The sequence below is a fragment of the Lasiodiplodia theobromae genome, assembly GCF_012971845.1.
Source record: "Lasiodiplodia theobromae strain AM2As chromosome Unknown scaffold_14, whole genome shotgun sequence".
In the NCBI taxonomy this organism is placed as follows: domain Eukaryota; kingdom Fungi; phylum Ascomycota; class Dothideomycetes; order Botryosphaeriales; family Botryosphaeriaceae; genus Lasiodiplodia; species Lasiodiplodia theobromae.
This window is the reverse complement of record NW_023336344.1, coordinates 631,416-651,791: the sequence shown is the minus strand read 5'-3', so window position 1 is coordinate 651,791 and position 20,376 is coordinate 631,416. Positions and strand designations below refer to the sequence as shown.

General features: G+C 57.1%; 8 protein-coding genes across 8 annotated transcripts; 5 read left to right on the top strand and 3 right to left on the bottom strand.

Moving 5' to 3' along the window:
• Positions 1 to 81: 81 nt before the first annotated feature.
• LTHEOB_5241 (uncharacterized protein) lies at positions 82 to 915 on the bottom strand (the record flags this gene model as incomplete). The annotated part of the gene is made up of 3 exons (XM_035514365.1): positions 82 to 252; positions 324 to 744; positions 851 to 915. The coding sequence occupies 3 exons, from the start codon at positions 913 to 915 to the stop codon at positions 82 to 84; spliced, it is 657 nt and encodes a 218-aa protein (XP_035374109.1).
• Positions 916 to 2,560: 1,645 nt separating this feature from the next.
• Positions 2,561 to 3,840, bottom strand: LTHEOB_5240 (uncharacterized protein; the record flags this gene model as incomplete). The annotated part of the gene is made up of 2 exons (XM_035514364.1): positions 2,561 to 3,588; positions 3,648 to 3,840. 2 exons carry the CDS (start codon positions 3,838 to 3,840, stop codon positions 2,561 to 2,563), a joined length of 1,221 nt encoding a protein of 406 aa, XP_035374108.1.
• Positions 3,841 to 5,625: 1,785 nt separating this feature from the next.
• Positions 5,626 to 8,418, top strand: LTHEOB_5239 (uncharacterized protein; the record flags this gene model as incomplete). Its single annotated transcript, XM_035514362.1, has 1 exon — positions 5,626 to 8,418. The coding sequence occupies one exon, from the start codon at positions 5,626 to 5,628 to the stop codon at positions 8,416 to 8,418; it is 2,793 nt and encodes a 930-aa protein (XP_035374107.1).
• Positions 8,419 to 8,996: 578 nt separating this feature from the next.
• On the bottom strand, positions 8,997 to 9,645 carry LTHEOB_5238 (uncharacterized protein; the record flags this gene model as incomplete). The annotated part of the gene is made up of 2 exons (XM_035514361.1): positions 8,997 to 9,035; positions 9,136 to 9,645. 2 exons carry the CDS (start codon positions 9,643 to 9,645, stop codon positions 8,997 to 8,999), a joined length of 549 nt encoding a protein of 182 aa, XP_035374106.1.
• A 382-nt stretch (positions 9,646 to 10,027) lies between these two features.
• On the top strand, positions 10,028 to 10,876 carry LTHEOB_5237 (Calcineurin regulatory subunit b; the record flags this gene model as incomplete). Its single annotated transcript, XM_035514360.1, has 4 exons — positions 10,028 to 10,079; positions 10,187 to 10,239; positions 10,402 to 10,810; positions 10,866 to 10,876. 4 exons carry the CDS (start codon positions 10,028 to 10,030, stop codon positions 10,874 to 10,876), a joined length of 525 nt encoding a protein of 174 aa, XP_035374105.1.
• Positions 10,877 to 12,562: 1,686 nt separating this feature from the next.
• On the top strand, positions 12,563 to 13,636 carry LTHEOB_5236 (uncharacterized protein; the record flags this gene model as incomplete). The annotated part of the gene is made up of 1 exon (XM_035514359.1): positions 12,563 to 13,636. One exon carries the CDS (start codon positions 12,563 to 12,565, stop codon positions 13,634 to 13,636), a length of 1,074 nt encoding a protein of 357 aa, XP_035374104.1.
• Positions 13,637 to 14,265: 629 nt separating this feature from the next.
• LTHEOB_5235 (40s ribosomal protein s5) lies at positions 14,266 to 15,066 on the top strand (the record flags this gene model as incomplete). Its single annotated transcript, XM_035514358.1, has 3 exons — positions 14,266 to 14,405; positions 14,509 to 14,692; positions 14,749 to 15,066. 3 exons carry the CDS (start codon positions 14,266 to 14,268, stop codon positions 15,064 to 15,066), a joined length of 642 nt encoding a protein of 213 aa, XP_035374103.1.
• Positions 15,067 to 16,096: 1,030 nt separating this feature from the next.
• On the top strand, positions 16,097 to 18,538 carry LTHEOB_5234 (Heterokaryon incompatibility protein; the record flags this gene model as incomplete). The annotated part of the gene is made up of 1 exon (XM_035514357.1): positions 16,097 to 18,538. One exon carries the CDS (start codon positions 16,097 to 16,099, stop codon positions 18,536 to 18,538), a length of 2,442 nt encoding a protein of 813 aa, XP_035374102.1.
• Between the last annotated feature and the right edge of the window lie 1,838 nt (positions 18,539 to 20,376).

The window sequence follows — 20,376 nt, the reverse complement described above, 5'->3', positions numbered from 1 at the left end:
TATCTGCTCTGTGGGTACTCTGTCAAAGATACCAATTCCCTCTAAAAGACTTGTTCGCAGTCCTGCAAGAACTTCTGACCTTTACCAACGCACCTCCTGCTGGTCACACCCCTCACCAAAGTACAAAGGCGGTCCTCGCGCCGCCTCCAGACCATCCAACCCCATCCACTGCTGCGCAATCACCTCAACCATCCACCTCACCGCCATAGCGCGGCAGCCATCACCCTCGTTCCCGCCGCCGCCAATGATGATCTTTGTCTTTTTAAGCGCCCTGTCCTTAGGGCTCTCTTCCCGCCCTTGAGATGCTCCAGCAGCTGTCTGACCCTGCCGATCATCAGAGCCTCCGAGAACCGTCTTCGGCCGCGGCCGGGCCCGTTGGTCGGAAGTCCGAGGTCGTAAATGTACACACTATATCCGATCCGGCGGTGATGAGGACCGCCGCTACGTCGTGGTCCGTTCCTCCTCTGTTCATGTGCTGCGCTGCTCTCTTCTCCTCGTCTCTGAGTAAGTCGTTCGCCTCGCGGATGGCCCTCCTCGCTCCCTAGTCGCTGAAGTCTGCGCACGGCAAACGAATGGCCCAGGCATGGGTGGTTCTTGGTAGAGACGAGGTAGAGATTCGCGGAGTTGACGCGGTGGCCCGCCGTGCACTCCTCGATGGTGCCGGATGCTGCTTTTTCGTAGACTAGCGCGTCCAGGGTTTCTTGTTCCGCGGCGGTCGCGGGGAGCAGTCCTTCCTCCCAGCTCCTGTACGATTGATGGTCTCGTAGCGGCGTTCTTGAAACCGACTACCAGCGGGGAAAGCTGGTGACGACGGCGACGAATGCGTTTGTCGCCGCCGGCGTTGACGTACTCGGCGGCGGCGGCGTTGGCTGGGTCGGCGGCCCAGACGTTGAGGCTTTGGAGGAGGAGCTTCATGATGGCTTGGATTAGGCGGTTTTGGCGCAGGCCGTTGAATTTCTCGTTGTAGTGCGTCGAGTCTGGAAGGCCGCCGTCGCTGCGGAGGGCTTGGACGAGCGCAATGGCTTCCTGCGCGGTGGTTGGGGCGTCGGGGAGCGGGAAAGCCTAGATCGTAGCCGTCTTCGGGGAGGGGAGGAAGGTTTGTTCTTGAGGTTCCGGTGGTGGATTGCTTCGCGAGCCAGTCGGGGATGACAGGTGAGGAGGACGACATGGTGGTGTGTGTCCGGTGTGGATGGTGAGGGAGGTGAGGAAGGTGATCGTGGTGAGGGAGGTGAGGGCGGTGGTGACAGAGGTGATGACGGAGGCTGCTGCGATGCGGGAGGAGGATACTGATCTGGAGGCGGAATCTTGAACCCTGGATGCACATATTTGAGCGTGGCTTCCGCGGGGCAATTACGGGGCGGAAGATCTTGAGGGTGCCTGAGGTATATAAATCAAGAAGTCAGCCGTTCCTTTCGCCCACAGTGGCAGAGTGGTAACTACTCCAGTTACCATCAAAAGAACATGCTAACTTCACTTGTGATAGGTCGAAAAAAGAAAAGGACAAAAACAAAGAGCAGCTGCCTATCCACAATAAAAATCCCAATGAAGCCTTGGGCAAGCTTGGGGGTTTTTCCCTGCCAAGAGGGCCATAAGGCTTTCCGTCCGCCGAGCTACGACTCGGATGGGCAGGTGCAGGTTTTTTGCCCTTTTTTTTTCTTGAATCCGTGTGTGGTTCGAACAGGCGGCGTATTGCTGTTGTTGGTGGTGAGTGAAGAACAGGCTGACTGTACTTGACTCTAGGCTAAAAAGGGAAAGCAAAGAGGAAGGGAAGGTACGGAAGGTGCTTTCCGTCATTACCGCCGCGAATAGCACGTAGCTGGATTGCGCTGAGATCCGCTGCCGCGTGAATCACCTCGTCCGAACGATAGCTTCAACTGCCCACGTAAGTCGAGTATCGATTCTGACATTTTTTCTTAAATCTACTAGCTAAATTAGCCTTCGCTCTAAGGTCTTGCCAATCTTCACCCTCGCGTTTAGCTCTAGTACTTATCTCTATTCGTAGGGTGTATGGTTGTACAACTACGAGCGAGTACAGCTAAGTGTCGTGAAACCTTAACTCTAAACTTAAAGCAAACGTGAAAGAAGGTCCTTTGTAAGAGTGAGAGCGAGAGTGAGCTACTTCAAACACGAAGATTGTACTGATTCAAAGGTAGAATATTTAACGATTCCATACATCCCTGAATGGACCCTCCCATCGCTGTTGAGTATCTCGCTAACGTAAGGAACCCCTTGATACCATCAAAGACAGTCTCGAAGAGCGAACAGAGTATTGACAGGAATATCGTAAAAGCGCCAAAGAAACATGCGACCCAAATGTCCATCCTACTCCATTAACCATCTATCTTGGTATTTTTTCGGTTCCAAATTGGTATCTCGGGAAAAGAAAAAAGGGTAAAAAGTGTAAGAATGAGCACAAGCAAGCTCTCTTGCAAAAAAAAAAATATGTAGCATGCGAAGGAAGGCGTGTGACAAAATGGGAGATTCGTCAAGGGCATGAGAAAAAGAAAAACGTGAAAAAGCCGCCCAATAAACATCAAAGCAAAAGAAGAAGATTAACAACTCAGCCCTCCAACTCCACAGGCGACGGCGCAACAGCAGCACTCGGCACAGCGCCCGCGGAGTGCGACCGCCCATGACCGGGGTACTGCTGCGGCATGAGATGCTGCTGCTGGTGCTGCTGCACGTTACTATGCGGGCGGTACGCCGAGTACCCGTGCTGCGGCGGTGGCGGGCGATACGCCGCGTACGACAGCCTGTTGTTCGCGTTGCTGTACGCGGCGGGCTGGTAGGCCATGTAGCTGTGCCGCTGCATCTTGCGCGGCTTCAGCGGCTCGGGCACGAAGTCGGTATCAGCATATGGCGGGAAGGGCTCGCCTGCTGCTGCTGGTGCTGGTGAACCCGACGCCGCTGGCCTTTGCTTCTCGAAGTCCTGGACCTGTGGTGTCGATGAACGTTGTTGTTGTGCTGCTGCTTGTGCCTGGGCCTGGTGCGCTGCCAGCGACGGCTGCAGGCTGGGTAGCTCGGCGTACGTGGGCGGCTGCTCGTGGTAGTGCGGCGGCTGCTGGCTGCTGCTGTTCATGAGGGACGGGATGTTGTCGATGCTGGCGGCGTCGCTGAAGGTGCCGGATGACGACAGCGTCGGCGAGGCCGGGAAGCCGGCGGCGGTGGTGACGTCGTTGGAGCCGCCGACGAGGGAGGCGGGATTACTGCTGACGCCGCTGGCACTGCTGCTCGCGACGGAGATGCGCTGGTTGTCGGCCTTGACCTGCTCGAGCCCGGCCTTCTCGACCAGGCGGTCGACGAGCACCTTGTGTGCTTTCGTCAGGGTGCCGCGCACGAACTTGGTCATGACGATGTTGCAGCGCATGTCGCAGTCCTCGCGCAGGTAGAGGCCTTGCTTGGGCACGCCCAGGCCCAGCTCGACCGGCTGCACGGGCTCGCCGGGCAGGCTGCCGCCGATGGACCATTTCTCTTTGATGTCGAGGCCCAGCGGCGCGTAGACGTGGGTTTGCACGCCGGTGGCGAGGTCGTGGAAGCAGGCGTTGTACTGCACTTTCCCGCTGACGCCGGGGAGGTAGCTTACGCGGTCTGACAGAAAAGTTAGCCAGACGTGCAATGAGACAGGCAAAGTTGATGGAATAGCTTACCGGTGAGTGAGTACCAGGTGCAGTGGTATTCCTCTGCCGTCGCGTCCCGAGGCGGCGGGCAGACATGACGTTCGATGACGAGCGGGTTTAGGTCGATCATTTCGACATGGTTATGTAGCGTTTCGAGAACGACGTCCCGGGTGACGCCCGCGGGCAGCGGCGTTATGGTCGTGAACACGGTTCTTTTCGACATGGCTCCAATGGAAAGTGTTTTTGCACAGGGAAGGAAGCTGGAGGAGCTCACGGAGGATAAAACTTGGAAATGAAATAGATGGGCGAGCGGCGACTTTGTTTCTGTAGATCAGTAGCGGGGATCTTCTGCTGACAGAGTGGTCGGCACTGCGGGCACCCGAAAGTAGATTGGTTATTTGGGGCTGAGGATGCGCTTGGCCCGTCTGGTTGGTCCGCCCCCACGCCACAGTAGTAATCCACGCTTATTTTTAGCCTACCGCTTCGTTGTCGGCGCCGAGCAACAGTGGCGGTGTCAGTCCGCAGCCCAGAAGGAATCACTGTCCAAGTGCGCGTGCCCCGAGGCGTCCATTCACCATGTCCATCTGCACAGGGAATGTCCACTGTCCAACAGGTGACGGTGTGAAACACTGAAAACGCATCATCAACCATGATCCGCCTAGTCTACCTACTTTTCACGACGTAGTATTTTTTGGTGCCCAAGCTTCTATGGATTTAGTGGGTCGTCCGGCGAAGCAAACTCATCCTAAAAATGGCGACGATGCTACCCATTCTCCGCTATTGGTCTAGCTCGTAAAGAATTCCCCGGCTGCCGTGTCCTCTTGATGGGTTTAAATGAAGCTAAGACCTCCAGCTGAGCGTTATACGGGTCATCCCGAAACGGCTGACAGCTGTCCGAGAGGAGCTTTCAGTTTGCTGGACCCGATAAGCCTCCGGTCGGGTTTCTTTTACGACGCTGTCTTTTACGAGCAGCTCTCCTTCGGAATCTACGCAATTTAAAAATGTAAGCAAGGCATAAAGGGGTTTAATCGAAATGAATTCCGCTTTTTTCTTATTTAAAGAAACAAGAGGAAGTGGAAGAGTTGCTTCACATCCGGCATACTTGTTATTTTGAGCATCGTTTTAAATCAGCTGCTAAGAATCAAACTACGCACAAGCAGGCACACTTCCAGAAGGTATCAAACAAACACCAGCCAGATGTATATAAGACCGGCTAGATGGCCCAAATGAAAACCTTGCAGCCATTATTTCAATACAATAGTAGCAATAGAAGTATTCTTCAACCGCAAATACTCAGCAATTAAGAAAAATATATGTCTGTTCGTCTTTCCGAATATGAGCCTTTCACGACGCTACCACTTAAATGTTTGTATATTGACCCAAAACAACCTGATGAGAAGTGGAGTAGAGCCCCGAGGGAATGTCTTCTGGTGGGCAGGTGTACCATGTCTTGCCTTGCTTTTGCCTTTCTGGGCCTTTCTTTCTTTCGGAGTGCTCTTGAATATGCTATAAAGCTCTTTAGAATGCCTTGTCAGTATAGAAAGGGCTCGTGATGTATAAGTTGTAGTGGGACGAGCCTTCGGCATGGCCCTCTCTCAAATTAGCCTTCCTTTCTGCCACGCTGGTTGGTCGCTAGAAGGTGAGCATTGGAGGATGATCTCAAACATCAGTGCCTTCTGACGGTAGTTGTGAGTGCAGAGATGCTGCCACCTCGTCCGGGTCGGCTTTCGCGTTACCCGGGAGACGCCGTCATCTGCTGCCCGCGACATTCACTGTCCGGAGGCGCACTCAAGGTCTTCTCCCGCTGAAGCCGGACCACCTCCTCTTCCTCTTCATCCTTCCCACTGACGATTGTCTTTGCACCCGTACTTGACGACCTCGTTCGCGCTCCCTCGATACCGCAACGACCAACACCAAGCGTCCCATTCAAACTCTTCCCATCTCTTTTCAATTCTCCGTCACAATCCCATCCAAATTCCCGACTCAGCAACCCACCATCGCCGCCAGCATGCCGCGCGCTTCCCAATCCGCAAAGGCGCCCGCAAAGGCGCCCGCCAAGGCCCCCTCTACCTCCACTCCGACGAAGGCATCTGGCAAGAAGCGCGCTCGCGACGACACTGATGCCGACGTCGAGACCACCACCCCGAAGCGCCAGCGCGTCAAGAAGGCTTCCGCCATCGAGCCCGAGTCTGCCAGCAATGCAGACGCGCCTTCCACCCCAACCTCCACCCGCAAGACGCGCACCCCGGCCAAGCGTCCGGCGAAGAAGATGACCGGCAAGAAGGCCCCCATCGTCATGCCCACTCTCACTCCCATTCCAGAGGAGAGTGCCACTAGCGCCGGTCTGAGTGATGCGGCTTCCTCCACACCTGCTCCAGCCCCGAAGAAGCGCGGCAAGAAGACTGTCGCCTTCGAGTCTCCCGTCGTCACCGTGCCTGTCGTTGTCGACGATGCCCATACTCCTCCACCTGCCACCCCGAAGGCGCGCACTCCCGTCAGGCGTACACCAAGGAAGTCTGCAACCACCAAGAAGGCCACCAGCGCCGGTCCCAGCGATGCGGCTCCGTCCACCAACACACCCACCCCGAAGAAGCGCGGCAAGACTGTTGCGCTCCAGTCACCCGCGTCCGCTTCTCAGCCGGAGACCAGCACGTCTACCGCCTCTGCCTCTGCTCCTGCCGCTACCCCCAAGAAGCGGGCTACCAAGAACAGCACCCCGACACCCCAAACCAAGAAGGGCACGTCGACGCCGCGCACCAGGAGCGCCACAAGGGTCGCAAACTCATCCACTGACTTGGCTGTTGCTGGAGACGAGGCGGCAACTCCAGTCCAGAAGAAGACAGCCACCCAACCCAAGAAGTCAAAGGGCAAGGCGGCTGGTGCTTCAGTGGATGCTCCCAAGGCGTCCACTCCAGCTCCGAAGAAGACGGCCGCCACGAAGAAGGCGGCAACCTCGAAGAAGACAGCCACTCCAAAGAAGACGGCAACCCCGAAGCGCAACACCAAGAGAGCGTTCACTGCCGATCCCGAGGAGCCAACCGACACGCCCAAGCCGAAGCGTCCTCGCACCAAGTCACCCGTCGCCGAGTCCTCTGCTTCTGCCGGCGAGTCCTCCGCCTCTGCTGCTGCAGTGGAGGCCTCCAACACTTCCACCAACCTGCCTGATCCTTCCACCATCACTTCCGGTCGTGATCCTGTCGAGGTGTCTGACCTGGCTGAACTCCTGCAGCGAGGTCCTTCCACCAAGAGGAAGACTTCTCGCAGGCCGGCATCCAAGCCTCGCAGGAGGCTGGTCAGCAGGAAGGAACTCAATGCCGCCGCCACCGCCGCCAAGTCTGATAGCGAGGAGCAGGAGGATATCAGCTCTGTCGTTTACAAGAATGCTGGCGAGAAGCGCATTCACGAGGAGACTTTCCGCCGGGTCGATGAGGACTCGACGCCTCGTCCGACCAAGCGTACGAAGACGAAGCCCAGCAGCAGCATCGACCTCGTCCCCCAGCAGTCGGCGCGCTCTGTCGACAGCACCACCAGCACGACCGCCTCCGACATCCAGGACGCCATCTCCCTCGCCGACGAGGAGTTCAGCGACTCCGGCATCGACGTCGACAGCCAGTCCAGCGCCAGTGATGAGCCCAGCAACGACGACGCCGCCACCTACCCATCCACCTGCCTCTACCAGAACCACGCCCTCAACCCCCTCCAAGCCCGTGTTCCCAAGAGCGCGCGACTGCACCTGCGCCACTTCAGCGCCGCGGACGCCAGCGCAGTTGACGGCATCGTCCCCGTCTCCCTCCGCCGGTTGCTGCGCTGCTCCATCCGCGTCCAGACTCTCTACGCGCGCCACGGCCTGGCCGGCATGGACGACGCGGAGCTGCCGCTGCCGCCGTGGGTGACGCGCGAGACGGCCTTCAGCTACGAGACGTACGTGGCGACGAGGCACAACCACATCTGGGCTGCGAACGGCTGGTGGACCTCGCAGCGGCTGCTCGACCTCTACGCGCTGGCGCTGTACATGCAGGATCCGGACTGCTGCGATGCCGCCGCGTCGGCACTAATCAGGCTGACCCGGGCCGCCGACGTCGAGGAGCACGTCTTGGAGCTCGACGTCGCCGCCTTCCTGCAGCAGCTCGACTGGCTTGCCGACCTGGTAGCCGACGACGACGACGACGACGATCGCGACGACTACGACGACGACGAGCAGCAACTCCACCTCCGCACCGTCGGCCTAGCCACCAGCGCGCCCATCCGCGCCCTCCTCCTCGACATCCTCTCCGCGCCGCCGCACGCCTCTGCCACCCTCAAGAGTCTTTCCTCCGCAGGCGTGCTCTACGCCCAGGAGGACGTCGACCCCTTCTTCACAGACCTCCGCAACGCCTGCCGCACGCGCGTCAACAACGCGCGCAATAAGCGGTCCGCCGCCATCCCTTCATCGCCCCTGTTCATGGCGCAGGAGCGCAAGTGGTGCGAGCGGTACCACTTCCACGCGCACTGGTTCGCGCTCGACGACGCGGAGCTGCTGTTCCCGCCCAGCAGCGAGGGCGAGGATCCGAGGCTCGCTGATCGCGACTGCCATGCGCTGAGGGCGCTGCGGTTGGTGGAGGAGGAGCAGGCGCCGGAGGCGCGGGGGAGCAAGGAGGTGTGGGAGGAGGAGAAGAGGATGTACGAGGCGTGGCAGGGGGTGGGGATTGAGGGGTATGAGATTGAGACGTTTGAGTGTAGCAGGGCGAGGCTGGGGGATAGGGAGAAGTGGCGGGTGGGGGGTGATGATGGGGTGGAGATTGTGATGAAGGAGGACTACTAGACGATGAGTAGTCTTGGGTTTCCTTGTCTTTAATGTTTTTCTTTTCTTTTCTGGAAATTGCTTTATCTTTCGGAGGATTGCCGTTGGCTGATTCATTTTCCTCTTCTTTTTTCTGCATTAGCAATGGTGTTTGGAGTTTGGGTTTCTGATTGGGTCATGCTCTCTGTTTTTCCTCTATTATTCTTGCGTTCGGCACAAAGGTGTTTTCGGAAATTCTCTTTCTTATTCCTCCTTAAGGTTATGATTCTGGTAACATACTCGGTACGCGGTTCGGTACATAGACAGACAGTTGCGTTAGGCATTGGGTCAGGAAGATACCCGTCGCAGTGGCTGCGACACAATGGCGTTGTTTGGTTTCTGGCATCCAACAATTAGACGACACACACAGACTACAAGCGGATGTATACAGACAGTACAGGCTGCGCATTTCCACAGCGGATGCGTAGCAATATCACTCGTATCCCATATCTCTTATTTCGTCAAGTGTCTCTCAAATCCCACAATAACGCCCAGACTCCCATCCCAATGCTTTCATCTATCGCATGAACGACACTCAAGAAGCCTCGAGCAGTTCTCCTCTAATCCGATCCCGCATTGGCAAACTCGCTAACGTAGTACTACATCACAAATAACACACTGCATTAGCCTTTCTTCCTCCCCACATCACCATCATCTCCCAGACGGGTCCGCACACACCCGCATAAAGCGGACACTCACATCCTTGACGCGCTCCGCCAGCTCCGGTTTTTTGAGGGTCGGCAACTTCCAGTCGTTGACGCTCCACCACCAGCGGCGCACGCGGGCGCCGACGCTCGCGCCGGACAGCTGGCTGGCGCGGTTCCAGTGGCGCCAGCCGCTCAGCAGCAGCGTCCACAGCGTGCCCTGCAGCAGCGGCAGCAGCATCTGGTCGCGCAGCGTCACGTACGCCACGCCCCAGCGCGACTCGCAGCGCTCGATGCTCTTGAGGTAGCTCTGCTCGAAGCGCAGGTCCGGCAGCGGTGGGAGGTGGTGGTGGCCGTGGCCGCCGTGGGGCGGGCGGCGAGGTGCGGGCCGGAGGACGGAGAGCGGGATCTCAGCGTCGTCTTCGTCGAAGTGGTGGTGCACGTGGACTGGTTCGCGCACGTCGGCGGAGGTGGAGGGGTTGAGGTCGTGGTGGGGAGACGGGTCGCGCTGCAGAGAGGCGGTTTGGATGGTCGAGGCGACCTCGAGGGGGCCGGGGGCGGCCATGGTGGAGGCAATTGGATGGTGTAGCCGGGAGTGTGATGGTTGGGGGAGGTTTTCGAGCTCGAGAGGGTTGACGATGATGATGCTAGCGGCGGTGACGCTTGGCCTTGCGTTCTCCGCGTGGAAAGCTAGCTCCGATTGTGTCACGTGACTTATCGGCGGGCGGCGGGCGTTTGACTCGCGTGCGTGATTGGCCGGGCCGGGGGCGGCAGCTGGGCTCCTGAGATGAGATGAGCGAGCGTGGGGCTGGGCTACCCTGCGGCTTGCTTTCCCACCCGTCTGTGTACATCACCACCACCTACCTATTCTCCGCCTTGCCAACCTTGTCGCCGTAACCGCCCTTTCCCACGTCACCAGCTACGCCTCCCTCGCTGCAACCGCCAAAATGGGTAACGCAAATTCCCAGATGCTGGACAACATCGTGTCCGGCTCCAATTGTGCGTTCCAATCCTTCTTTTTCTGCCGCCACCCGGCGCCAACCCTTCAGCCTCCGCCGGCGGGGTGTCGGTGTTTTGCCTGACGCGGTGCTGACTTTCGCGTCCAGTCGACCGCGAGGAGGTTGATCGCCTGCGCAAGCGCTTCATGAAGCTCGACAAGGTACGCCCGCCTCCGCCCTTGCCATGTTCAGCCCTCTCGCAGCTCTGGCCGTGGACCCCTCCTTCGGCGCTGCACCCACCCCCTTTCGCATGAATGCAAGCCGCGAACTCGTATAAAACCGTATCTACAAAATCTGACACGCATGTTTCCCCCCCTGTACAGGACAATTCGGGCACGATCGAGCGCGACGAGTTCCTGTCGCTGCCGCAGGTGTCGTCGAACCCGCTGGCGACGCGGATGATCGCCATCTTCGACGAGGACGGCGGCGGCGACGTCGACTTCCAGGAGTTCGTGTCGGGCCTGAGCGCCTTCAGCAGCAAGGGCAACAAGGAGGAGAAGCTGCGCTTCGCGTTCAAGGTCTACGACATCGACCGCGACGGCTTCATCAGCAACGGCGAGCTGTTCATCGTGCTCAAGATGATGGTCGGCAGCAACCTCAAGGACCAGCAGCTGCAGCAGATTGTCGACAAGACCATCATGGAGGCCGACCTCGACCACGACGGCAAGATCAGCTTCGAGGAGTTCACCAAGATGGTCGAGAACACCGACGTCTCGATGAGCATGACTTTGGGTGCGTTTTTTTTTCTCGTTCAGCAATGGCTGTCGGTCGCTGACTTCCCTTCCAGATCAATTTTAGAGTCTCCCTTTTCTCTTCCAGGTTCTGATTGTCTTCTTGGCATGGAAGCAGCATGGCGTTCGGTTCTCTTGGGGGGTTACGGCTGTGGGTATGTGTGGTTTGCGGATGAGGGCAGCATCATGATGCAACGAGAGCAGGGCAAAAGCCCATCTTCGAAGAGGTCAAATAAAAGATCAACAACCCCCTTGTTGCGTCCCACACAAGCGAATCCACGTATGAAAGTAATACGAGGATGGGAGATGGCAGCCCCACGCATGAGCTCCTACCGCTGCATGAGGCCCCCTCGATATATCCGGTCCCTCTCGACTTTAGTCCCAATGAGGGTCTAAGCATTCTTGCTTTGTAATCGACCCGCTCTACGCAGATACTGAATGCTTTGGTAGCATTGCCGGGATGTATGTACAATGGAGGTGTCGGGATTGCAAATGCTGAGGATTGCGTAAAAAAGGGACCATTACCTCCAGCCCTTTTTTCTTGGTGTATTCCGCCGTCAGATTTCCAAGAAAAAAAAAGATAGTGCTCAGGAAATATAAGAGCCCTTGGTCAACGTCTTAGCAAGCCCTTTCCGTAAACAGAGATGCATTGGTGAGGCAATCGACATAATGTGGATCCTACAAAATATTCCTCGCCAGCATCGTAGTTCGAAAAAAAAAAAACATTCCGTGTTCTACAAAAAACCATACTTATCCTGCACAAGGAGCTGGAATAAAGCTTCTGCGTAGATATGAGTCTCAAATTTATAAAGGTCTTTGTCGATTTCATTATCTTGATAAGTAAAATGTAGCGTCAGGCTCTACAAGATAAATATTTTTTTTTCTTCTCAAACTGTTGCAAATAATGCATGTAAGGATTATTTTAGCATCGCTTTTTGGTTTCAGCACAAATACCACAACAATTATTCGAGCACAAACCACTTCGTTTGCTTATCTCTCTTAAGTTTATATTTAAATATTTGAAAGCATGCAGCTCCGGGAAAGCATAAACATCATCTTTTCAACAGCAAGTATGCTTCACTGGCGAACAATTAAGAAGCCTACAAGCTTATCTTTGACTCCTGAATTTATTTGAGACTGCAGGAGTCTCATCATGATCGGCCGGACCGCGTGACATATTATATCGACAGGCTCGTAACGGTATCGCTATGCTAAAAGTAGAGTTCTATTTACGCTGCATGGAATTTGCGCTAATCACATGCCAGGGAGCCTTGCACAGACCTGGTAGGCCGGCGACTTCACGTCATAGAGTAGCCTTGGGAGCGAAAATTGTGGTCTACACTGGAAATTTCTAATATAGGACCAGAAAAACAGAAAACGATGATGTCTAGCTAAACGATACAATAGAGTGCTCGGAACGACTGACGACCATAGACAGGGTTAGTAGCGGGGGTGAGGGTCTTGTCGCAGGTGCCGGAGATAGCGCTCTGCAGCCGAAGAGCTTCGTTTCACGCGCACCTGTGCACCCAACTTTTCTGGGGGAGCTTGGACCAGTTCAACGCCGTCCAACCAACCCACCACCACCACCTTCGTCGCCAGCTCCGCGCAGCAGCAGCAGTGGGCTCGCTTTCCGGATGTTCCAAAGCATGACACAATAATAGTCCGGCCGGTTTCTTCAGCAACATTTGGACGGGCGCTTTTCATTCTTTTTCCTTCTAACTTTTCTTCTCCTTCTCCTTCGATACCGGCAACGATGAATCCCTTCCGCATCCTCCAATCCTTGCTCAACCGCCTCCTGCCCTTCACCAGGCCCGGCACGCCGCTCCTTCAGGATCTCGTCCACACCGTCGCGCTCTGCGCCTTTCTCTACTTCGCGCCCGTCATCTTCGAGAACAGATCGCTCGGCTCCCAGCAGCAGCGACCCCTTGCCGACGACGCCACCGCCACCGACAATGGCCAGCATGAGGACAACCAGCACATCCGCCCCGCTGCCGATCGCAATGCTGCCGCACCCGCCCTCCCCAACGATGGCGCAGAACAATTCGAGGATGGAGACTTCATCGACGACGATGACGACGCAGAGCTAGCCGCCGAAGAAGAAGAAGCCTTCGCCGCCATCGAAGCCGCCCGCGCTGTAGGCGACGCTCCCCCACAACCGGGCGCCGACCCAGCAGCCGCTGCCGCCGCTGCACAACACCGCCGCGCAGCCGCAGCCGCGACACGCCAAGTCGGCGCGAAGAAGGCGCGCTCGCTGGCGCGGCGCGACCAGCGGCGGGCGTACCACGAGTTCGTGCGCACGCAGGCGGAGGCGCAGCGGGCGCGCGAGCGCGAGGGTGCCGAGGAGCGCGAAGCTGAGCTATTCGAGGAGAAGCGGCGACGCGCGGTGGCGGAGGCGGCGGTGGAGGAGCGCGCGCGGCGGGAGCGCGAGGAGCGGCGGGAGAGGGAAAGGCGCGCGCGCGAGGAGGAGGGGAGGGTGCAGCGGGAGGCGTTGAAGGTGGTGCGGGAGGGACTGGAGGGGAGGGGCGCGGTGGGGGTGGAGGAGGTGTTGAGGAGGGTGGGGAGGAGGGCGGGCGGAGAGGGGGAGGATGGGGATGGCGGGAGGGAGTGGTTGGAGAGGCTGTTGAGGGCGGATGGGGTTGTGGGGAGGGGGAGGGGAGCGGATGGCTGCGTTAGGCTGGTCACGGCGGGTGGGTGGGTGGTTAGGGTGCGGGAGAGCGATATGCAGGATGCGTGGAGGAGGGCGGCGGCGCAGGTTAAGAGCGATGCTAAGATCACGTTTGCGGATCTGGGCGAGGCGCTGGAGGAGCTCTTGCGCAATAGGGCGTGAGATGGCCGCATTAATTGCACAGATTGTTATCGATACCCCCCCAAAAAGTTACAGCTGTGGTCGATTGGAGATCAGGCGTGCATTGATAGATTGATTAGATACTGGAGTTTTCCTTTCGCCATTGTAATTCTATACAGACACTGCGTTGCCATTGGTAGACCTAATTACATGTTATTCGCTTGAGACTTTGATCAATTGCCTACTCGCGCACGGCATAACTTCCAACCGCAGAGTAAAAGGTGCACGGCCGATTTCTGGAGAGCTCGCTCGCGACATGCCAAGCAGGGTCTGCAGGTGCAGTAAGCAAATGCCAGCGATGAGCATCACAACTATTGTAGATTTAGCGGTCGGATTTGCGAGAGAAAACCGAATCTCTCAAATGCACGCACAAGAATTTTTCCGTCGCCTGGATCGAGCAAAGTCTGCTCTGTGCTGTGCTGGTGCGTCGCGGTGGGTTTGGTGTTGGGGGATCACGTGTGGGCTAAGCGAGTGTGCGGCACTCAATTGATCCGACACTCTGCTGAAATTATCCTCGACCTCACCGACGACAAACACCACCCCCGCCGACGACCCGCTCACGACCTCCCCTTCAACTTACGGCAGCGTCGTATCGTCAATACCTGGTCAACATGTCTGAAGGCGAGATTGAGGTCGAGAGCCCCCAGGGCTACCCCGTCCTTCCCAAGGACGTCACCGAGGAGATTGGCAGCATCAAGCTGTTCAACAAGTGGAGCTACGAGGATGTCGAGATCAGGGACATCTCCTTGACGTACGGATCACCCTTCTCCAGAGCAAGCGCTCGCGGTTCGCGCGACAGTTTTTGCTAGCCAACCGGCGCGAGGACGTGTGCTGACGCTTTTCGGCGCCCACAGCGACTACATCCAGATCCGTACTCCCGTCTACCTCTCCCACTCGGCCGGCCGCTATGCCGTCAAGCGCTTCAGGAAGGCGCAGTGCCCCATCATTGAGCGTCTCACCAACTCGCTCATGATGAACGGCCGCAACAACGGCAAGAAGCTCATGGCCGTCCGCATCGTTGCCCACGCCTTCGAGATCGTACGTCTGCCCGCGAACAGCCGCGCGAAGATCAGGATTTTCTAACACTGCCCCAGATCCACATCATGACCGACCAGAACCCCATCCAGGTCGCCGTCGATGCCATCGTCAACTGCGGTCCCCGCGAAGACTCCACCCGTATCGGTTCGGCCGGTACCGTCCGTCGCCAGGCCGTCGATGTCTCGCCCCTGCGCCGCGTCAACCAGGCCATCGCCCTCCTCACCATCGGTGCCCGCGAGGCCGCTTTCCGCAACGTCAAGAGCATTGCCGAGTGCCTTGCTGAGGAGCTGATCAACGCCGCCAAGGGCAGCTCCAACTCGTACGCCATCAAGAAGAAGGACGAGCTTGAGCGCGTTGCCAAGTCCAACCGGTAAATACCCTTTCACGGTGTTCTTGGTTATTGCGTGGGCTTTGCGGGGTTCTGTCTGTGGGGGAATTCGCTTCTCTCTTCAGCGTGAAATCGGGAAAGCGGTGGGAGAGAAATCAAAAAGGGAGGTGTCTCATTTGGAGGTGGTTCGTATAAAATCATCCATCCAAAGAAATCAAATTCGGTTTTCAAGCTCTGGGATAATGGTTTTGTGGACCGGGTTTTACTTTCTTGCTACTATGGGCGAGTGCATGAAATGTTTTGATAAAAGGGAAAAATAAGAGAAGCCTCGCCTCTCCGGTGGTCTTCTCACAATCTCCTCGCAGACAGAACGGAAAATGCCATGATCTTCGGACGTTCACGCAAATACTGCTTCTCCTCCCTCATGATATCTGGACTGCCGCCGGTGCGAATATTGATCGCCGCTTGTGCGATCTGAGCGAGGGCTGGACAGTTGCACAAGCCCCAGTTTTCGAGATCTGCCTTCACGAGATCGAAAGACCATCCCCCGATTGAGGTTTGGAACCAGGAAACTTACTACCAGCTGTTATCTACGTCCACTATCGTTCACGCTTACAACCTGGAATGATCTATGTACCAGTAGATCCATCTTGGCGCTCCTTATATTTTCTGGTAACTGAGTGCAGGCGGGTAAGTGATGACATAATCCGCGCATGTTCCGAGATCCGCTTCCTCAAACGTCAGTCCTTTCAGCTACAACAACATCGGCCCAAATATTTTCTTGGACCCTTTTCTTTGAATGCATTTCTTCCTCGGCAATTGCTTGATCAAAACCTGCCGTCTAATGTGCACCAGGACCGCATGACAAACTCAGCCACTCATGTGGGGGCCGTAGTACCATACCTCAAGGAGGGAGCTCAGCCCCCCCTGCCGCCTTACCATGAGTTTGCATATACTTCCCACTCTGTAAGCTGGCTGCTGCAGATCAACCTTCAATAACCATTCCGGCTTTGACACTGACCAAGAAACAACAGGCTGCCAGCTAGAAGGCATCAGCCGTCCAACAACACACAACGATGATCTGCTCAAAATGCCTCTCGATGTTTTCGCTGTACACGACGACCCAAGGCGGTGGTGACAAAGGCAAACACCACGCAAGCGAAGCCCACCTCGACCGCGCCGCAACGGCCGGCTGCAAGATCTGCACCTGCGTCCGCCGCCAATGGCTCCAGGAGAAACAAAACCTCCGGCCGACGACGACGACGACGACCTCCGATGCAGCAGCAGCTGCTGCAGCCAGCCAGACCGCCGCCGCCGAATCATCATCATCATCATCATCATCATCATCATCATCATCGGCGTCCTTCAACTATCGGATCGGCTTCGATGTGCCACCGGAGGATTCCACGGAGGAGGAAAGAAGAAGATCGGCCTGGATCTTCTTCCGCGCCGTGATGCCAGGTTTCCGTGCGGCCGACGACAGCGACGACGATGATGATGATGACGACGGCGAGATCGTCGTCACCAGCGTTAACGTTTACAGGTCTGCTTCGCTGCCGGACCAGGAGGGCTGCAGCGAGAAGATCGTGCAGCAGTCTTCGCCTCGGGAGGAGGAACGTCGCGACGATGAGCCGTGGCGCGTACGCCACGTCGGCAGCTTGCGAACGTATCCGAACAGCACGGGGCATCCGGCCGTCGCGGAGCGCGCAGCGCTCTGGCTCGGGCAGTGCCTCGCGAGCCACGAGGGGTGTCGCCGGGCAGCACTCGACGGCGACGGCGGCGGCGGCAGCAGCAGCTGGTATCCGCAGCGCCTGCTCGACGTGCGCGACCCGCGCCGCCCGCGTCTCGTCATCACCGCTCAGGAGCAGCCACCAGTCTCGGGGGGCGGCGGCTACGCAACCCTCAGCCACTGCTGGGGCGAGCACCCAGAATTCATGATGCTGTGCCCGCAGACGGAGGAATTGCTCACGGCCGGCGTGCCCGTCGAGCGCCTGCCGCAGACATTCCAGGACGCGATACTAACGACGAGCCGCCTCGGCATCGCGTATCTCTGGATCGACAGCCTCTGCATCCAGCAGGCCGGGCCCGGCAGCGCGGATGACTGGGTCGGCCACGTCAAGGCCATGCGGCAGATCTACCAGCGGTGCGTGCTGAATATCGCGGCTGACCGCGCGGGGAGTCCGCATGAGGGCGCGTTTGTGCGGCGTTCGTCGGACGCGGCGGCGCTGCAGGGGTGCCAGGTGTTCTGGAAGACTGGGCGTGGTGATGGGGATGGGGATGGCGACATGTGGACAGTTGTCGATGACCGCGACCTCAACGGCGGCTTCTTCGCCGCCCCGCTCACGCGCCGCGCCTGGGTCTTCCAGGAGCGCTTCCTCGCGCCGCGCGTGCTGCACTTTGGCGCGGACCAGGTGTGGTGGGAGTGCGCGGAGCTGGGCTTCGCGTCTGAGGTCATGCCTGAGGGCATGCCGCGCGCGCATCCGCTGTTCGACCTTGCTGGCGCGCCGTTTTCGATACCGCGAGCGGCACCGCTGCCACTTCCTGAGACGACGGAGGAGGAGGAGAGGGAGAAGGCTGCCTGGCGCGACAACATCATGAACGAGTGGCAGCGCGCCGTCGCGACGTACGCGAAGGCGCGCCTGACATTCGTCGAGAAAGACGTCTTCGCCGCCTTCGCCGGCGTCGCGGAGATGTTCGGCAACAGCTTCTACGCCGACGACGAGTACATCGCCGGCCACTTCCGCTCCGAGCTGCCATGGTGCCTGCTGTGGGAGTGCCAGGGCATGCGGCGGCCATCGCCCAGGGACAGTACACCGTACCGCGCGCCCAGCTGGAGCTGGGCCAGCATGTCGAACTCGGCGCTGAACGTGACGGACGACACGGTCGGCTTGCCTCTCTGGCACGCCTGTCACGACCTGAGGCAGGCCGGCGCGGCGGCGGCGCGCGTGCTGGCGGCGGTGCTGGACGCAAGGGTCGAGCTGGTGGACGAGGGGAATCGGTTTGGTGCGGTGAGGTACGCGGAGATTACGTTGCGCGTGAAGGCGTTTGAGTGTTTTCGGTTGGACAATCATCCAGCGCTCAAGAGGGGTGGCGGTGACGAGGAGGAGGAGGAGGAGGAGGACCCGGCCGCGCCCATGCTAAACCCCTCGCGCGTCCCGCATGCGAAGGCTCGGCCGGCGTCGTGGGGCGTCGGGAGGGCTGTTGCGGCTGTCGCGGCGCCGGAGCTGTTTGAAAGACATCCATATACGCGGCCCTTTTTGACGCCGTATGTTGAGGTTGAGCCGGATGATGAGGAGGAGCTACTAGAGCTGGGGAGGGCGCTGGCGGTGCCGATTTTGGAGGATCGGGGCGCGGGGAGGGTGATGGGGATATTGGTGAGGCCCGTGCTGGGAAGGGATGGAGGGGGAGATGGGAGGAGTTATTTTGAGAGGGTGGGGGCTTTTCGGGTGAAGAGTTTTGATGTTGATGAGCTTGTTAGAAGAGGGGTGGTTGCGGAGAGAGATGTGGTTCTGGTTTGAGGGCGGGAATATCGCCGGTATGTGAGCATGGATCTCACGAATTTATCGTATTTATTTTTTTATAAAGAAAATTCAGGAATAAACGCGAGAAGAGAGAATCGGTCAAGAGGTTGAAAAGAAAAGCATCTGTAGCAAATGTATCGCTATGAGTACGCGACAATTAGAACCTTTTGAGAAGATTTTGCACTAGCTTCACAACCGGATTTACAATACCAATTACAACCCTGTAAATGATCCTCCACCGATGCAGCTAAGTATTGAAACGTGCCACAACTATGCTCTCTTTGTAGTCAAACTCAGATCCAAGGGCCTGAAATCCTGAAACGCCTCAAATGTCCGACGATACCCTCATAACCTGTGAACTCTTGGGCAAGGGGAACTTTCCATCGAAAGATACACACGGATACTCTTTCATCTAGACACTCAATAGTTTTGAAGGCCTAACATCTATACTATCTTGAACTTGCGTTCTTCCCAGTTTCGAAAAATGCCGTCCGACTGTTCGAAATAGCCCCGTTTGAATAACCCCACTCTGTACCATGTCTCGTCCCCGGCCGATGGTGCAAGCACAATACCAGAGTGTCCCAAGTGATGCTTCGCCACCAAAAGAATTACCAAACCCTCCGTAAAATGCGTAGACAGCATGTCTGCTCTATTCGTATCGTTCACGTTCCAGTCGAAGCGACATGCACCGAGGTTATCACTTCCTTTCCAAACGTCGTACTCCGAAGTGTGGCCGTACCTGACGTAGTCAAGTTTCAGGCTTGAAAGAGCATACCATCTTCCTTGAACTAGTATGTGCCCAGATCGAACGCGGCCGAATGGATTGGAGGCACCTCCAAGAAAAGATTTCGTCTCCAGGATCCTCCAAAGTGGATATGTGGAACCGTAACCGTGCAGTGGGTACATGACGGTGCATCCTAGGGCAGACACTGATGCCCAACTCCACGACGGCGCAATATAGTCATTTTGCGATAATGACTTCTTCATACGTTCTTCTCGGTTTAATCTCCCGCTATCGAATCCCCAAAGTACTCCGTTGTGGAGGTCCGATATCCACAGGCCACATTGGTAGTCTTCTGGAACGCCATTGCAATACATTTTGGCAATCGCAGAGATGGCTGGAAATGTGTCTGTCTTGAACGTCAAGTCCCTCGTGCAAAAGTAGTTTAGGCTTAGGTACCATCCACTTTTCGTTCCATCAGCAATTGTCGTAGTTCCTCTTCGTTCTGCCAATGGCCAGGATTCACCGTCGAGTTTGGATGACCTTGTGGCGGTCGATTGGCAAGTGATTGTCTGCTGAGAGCTACATCGAAAGTAAATGTCTGTATCACCAAAGTACAACTTTCGCAGTGACATGAAGTCCTCCTGGTATGTCCAGCCACGGCTTTGCCACTTCGAAGAACGACGTTCTATCCTCAAGGCAAGGTCAACATCCCATTCCTCAGGCGAAGCGCGTATGGTGTAATAACCTTCAACGCTAGGATCGATAGATGATTTGAAGGGTACTCTGACTTCTTCGGGCTTTTTGAGCTGATCCAAGAACCCGTCGTGGCTGGAAAGACTCCTCAACGGAATGATGGTTACGAATGCGTTTCCATACACGCCAGCCATCTCAGCAGCCTCATTATGCCAATCTTCATTGTTGCCCTGTATGATGCAAAATGCGTCAATCCACAGCCACTTCAGGCCCAAAGCTCGTGTGACAAGGATAGCGTCTCGACAGGTTGCAGGCATCTTCGCGAGGGGTATCTTCTTCAAATGGGTTGCAAGGTTTTCCATCGTGGTCTTCAATGAATTGCTCGCTGATTCACCCCAGCAGTAGCTGAGGACAGCGT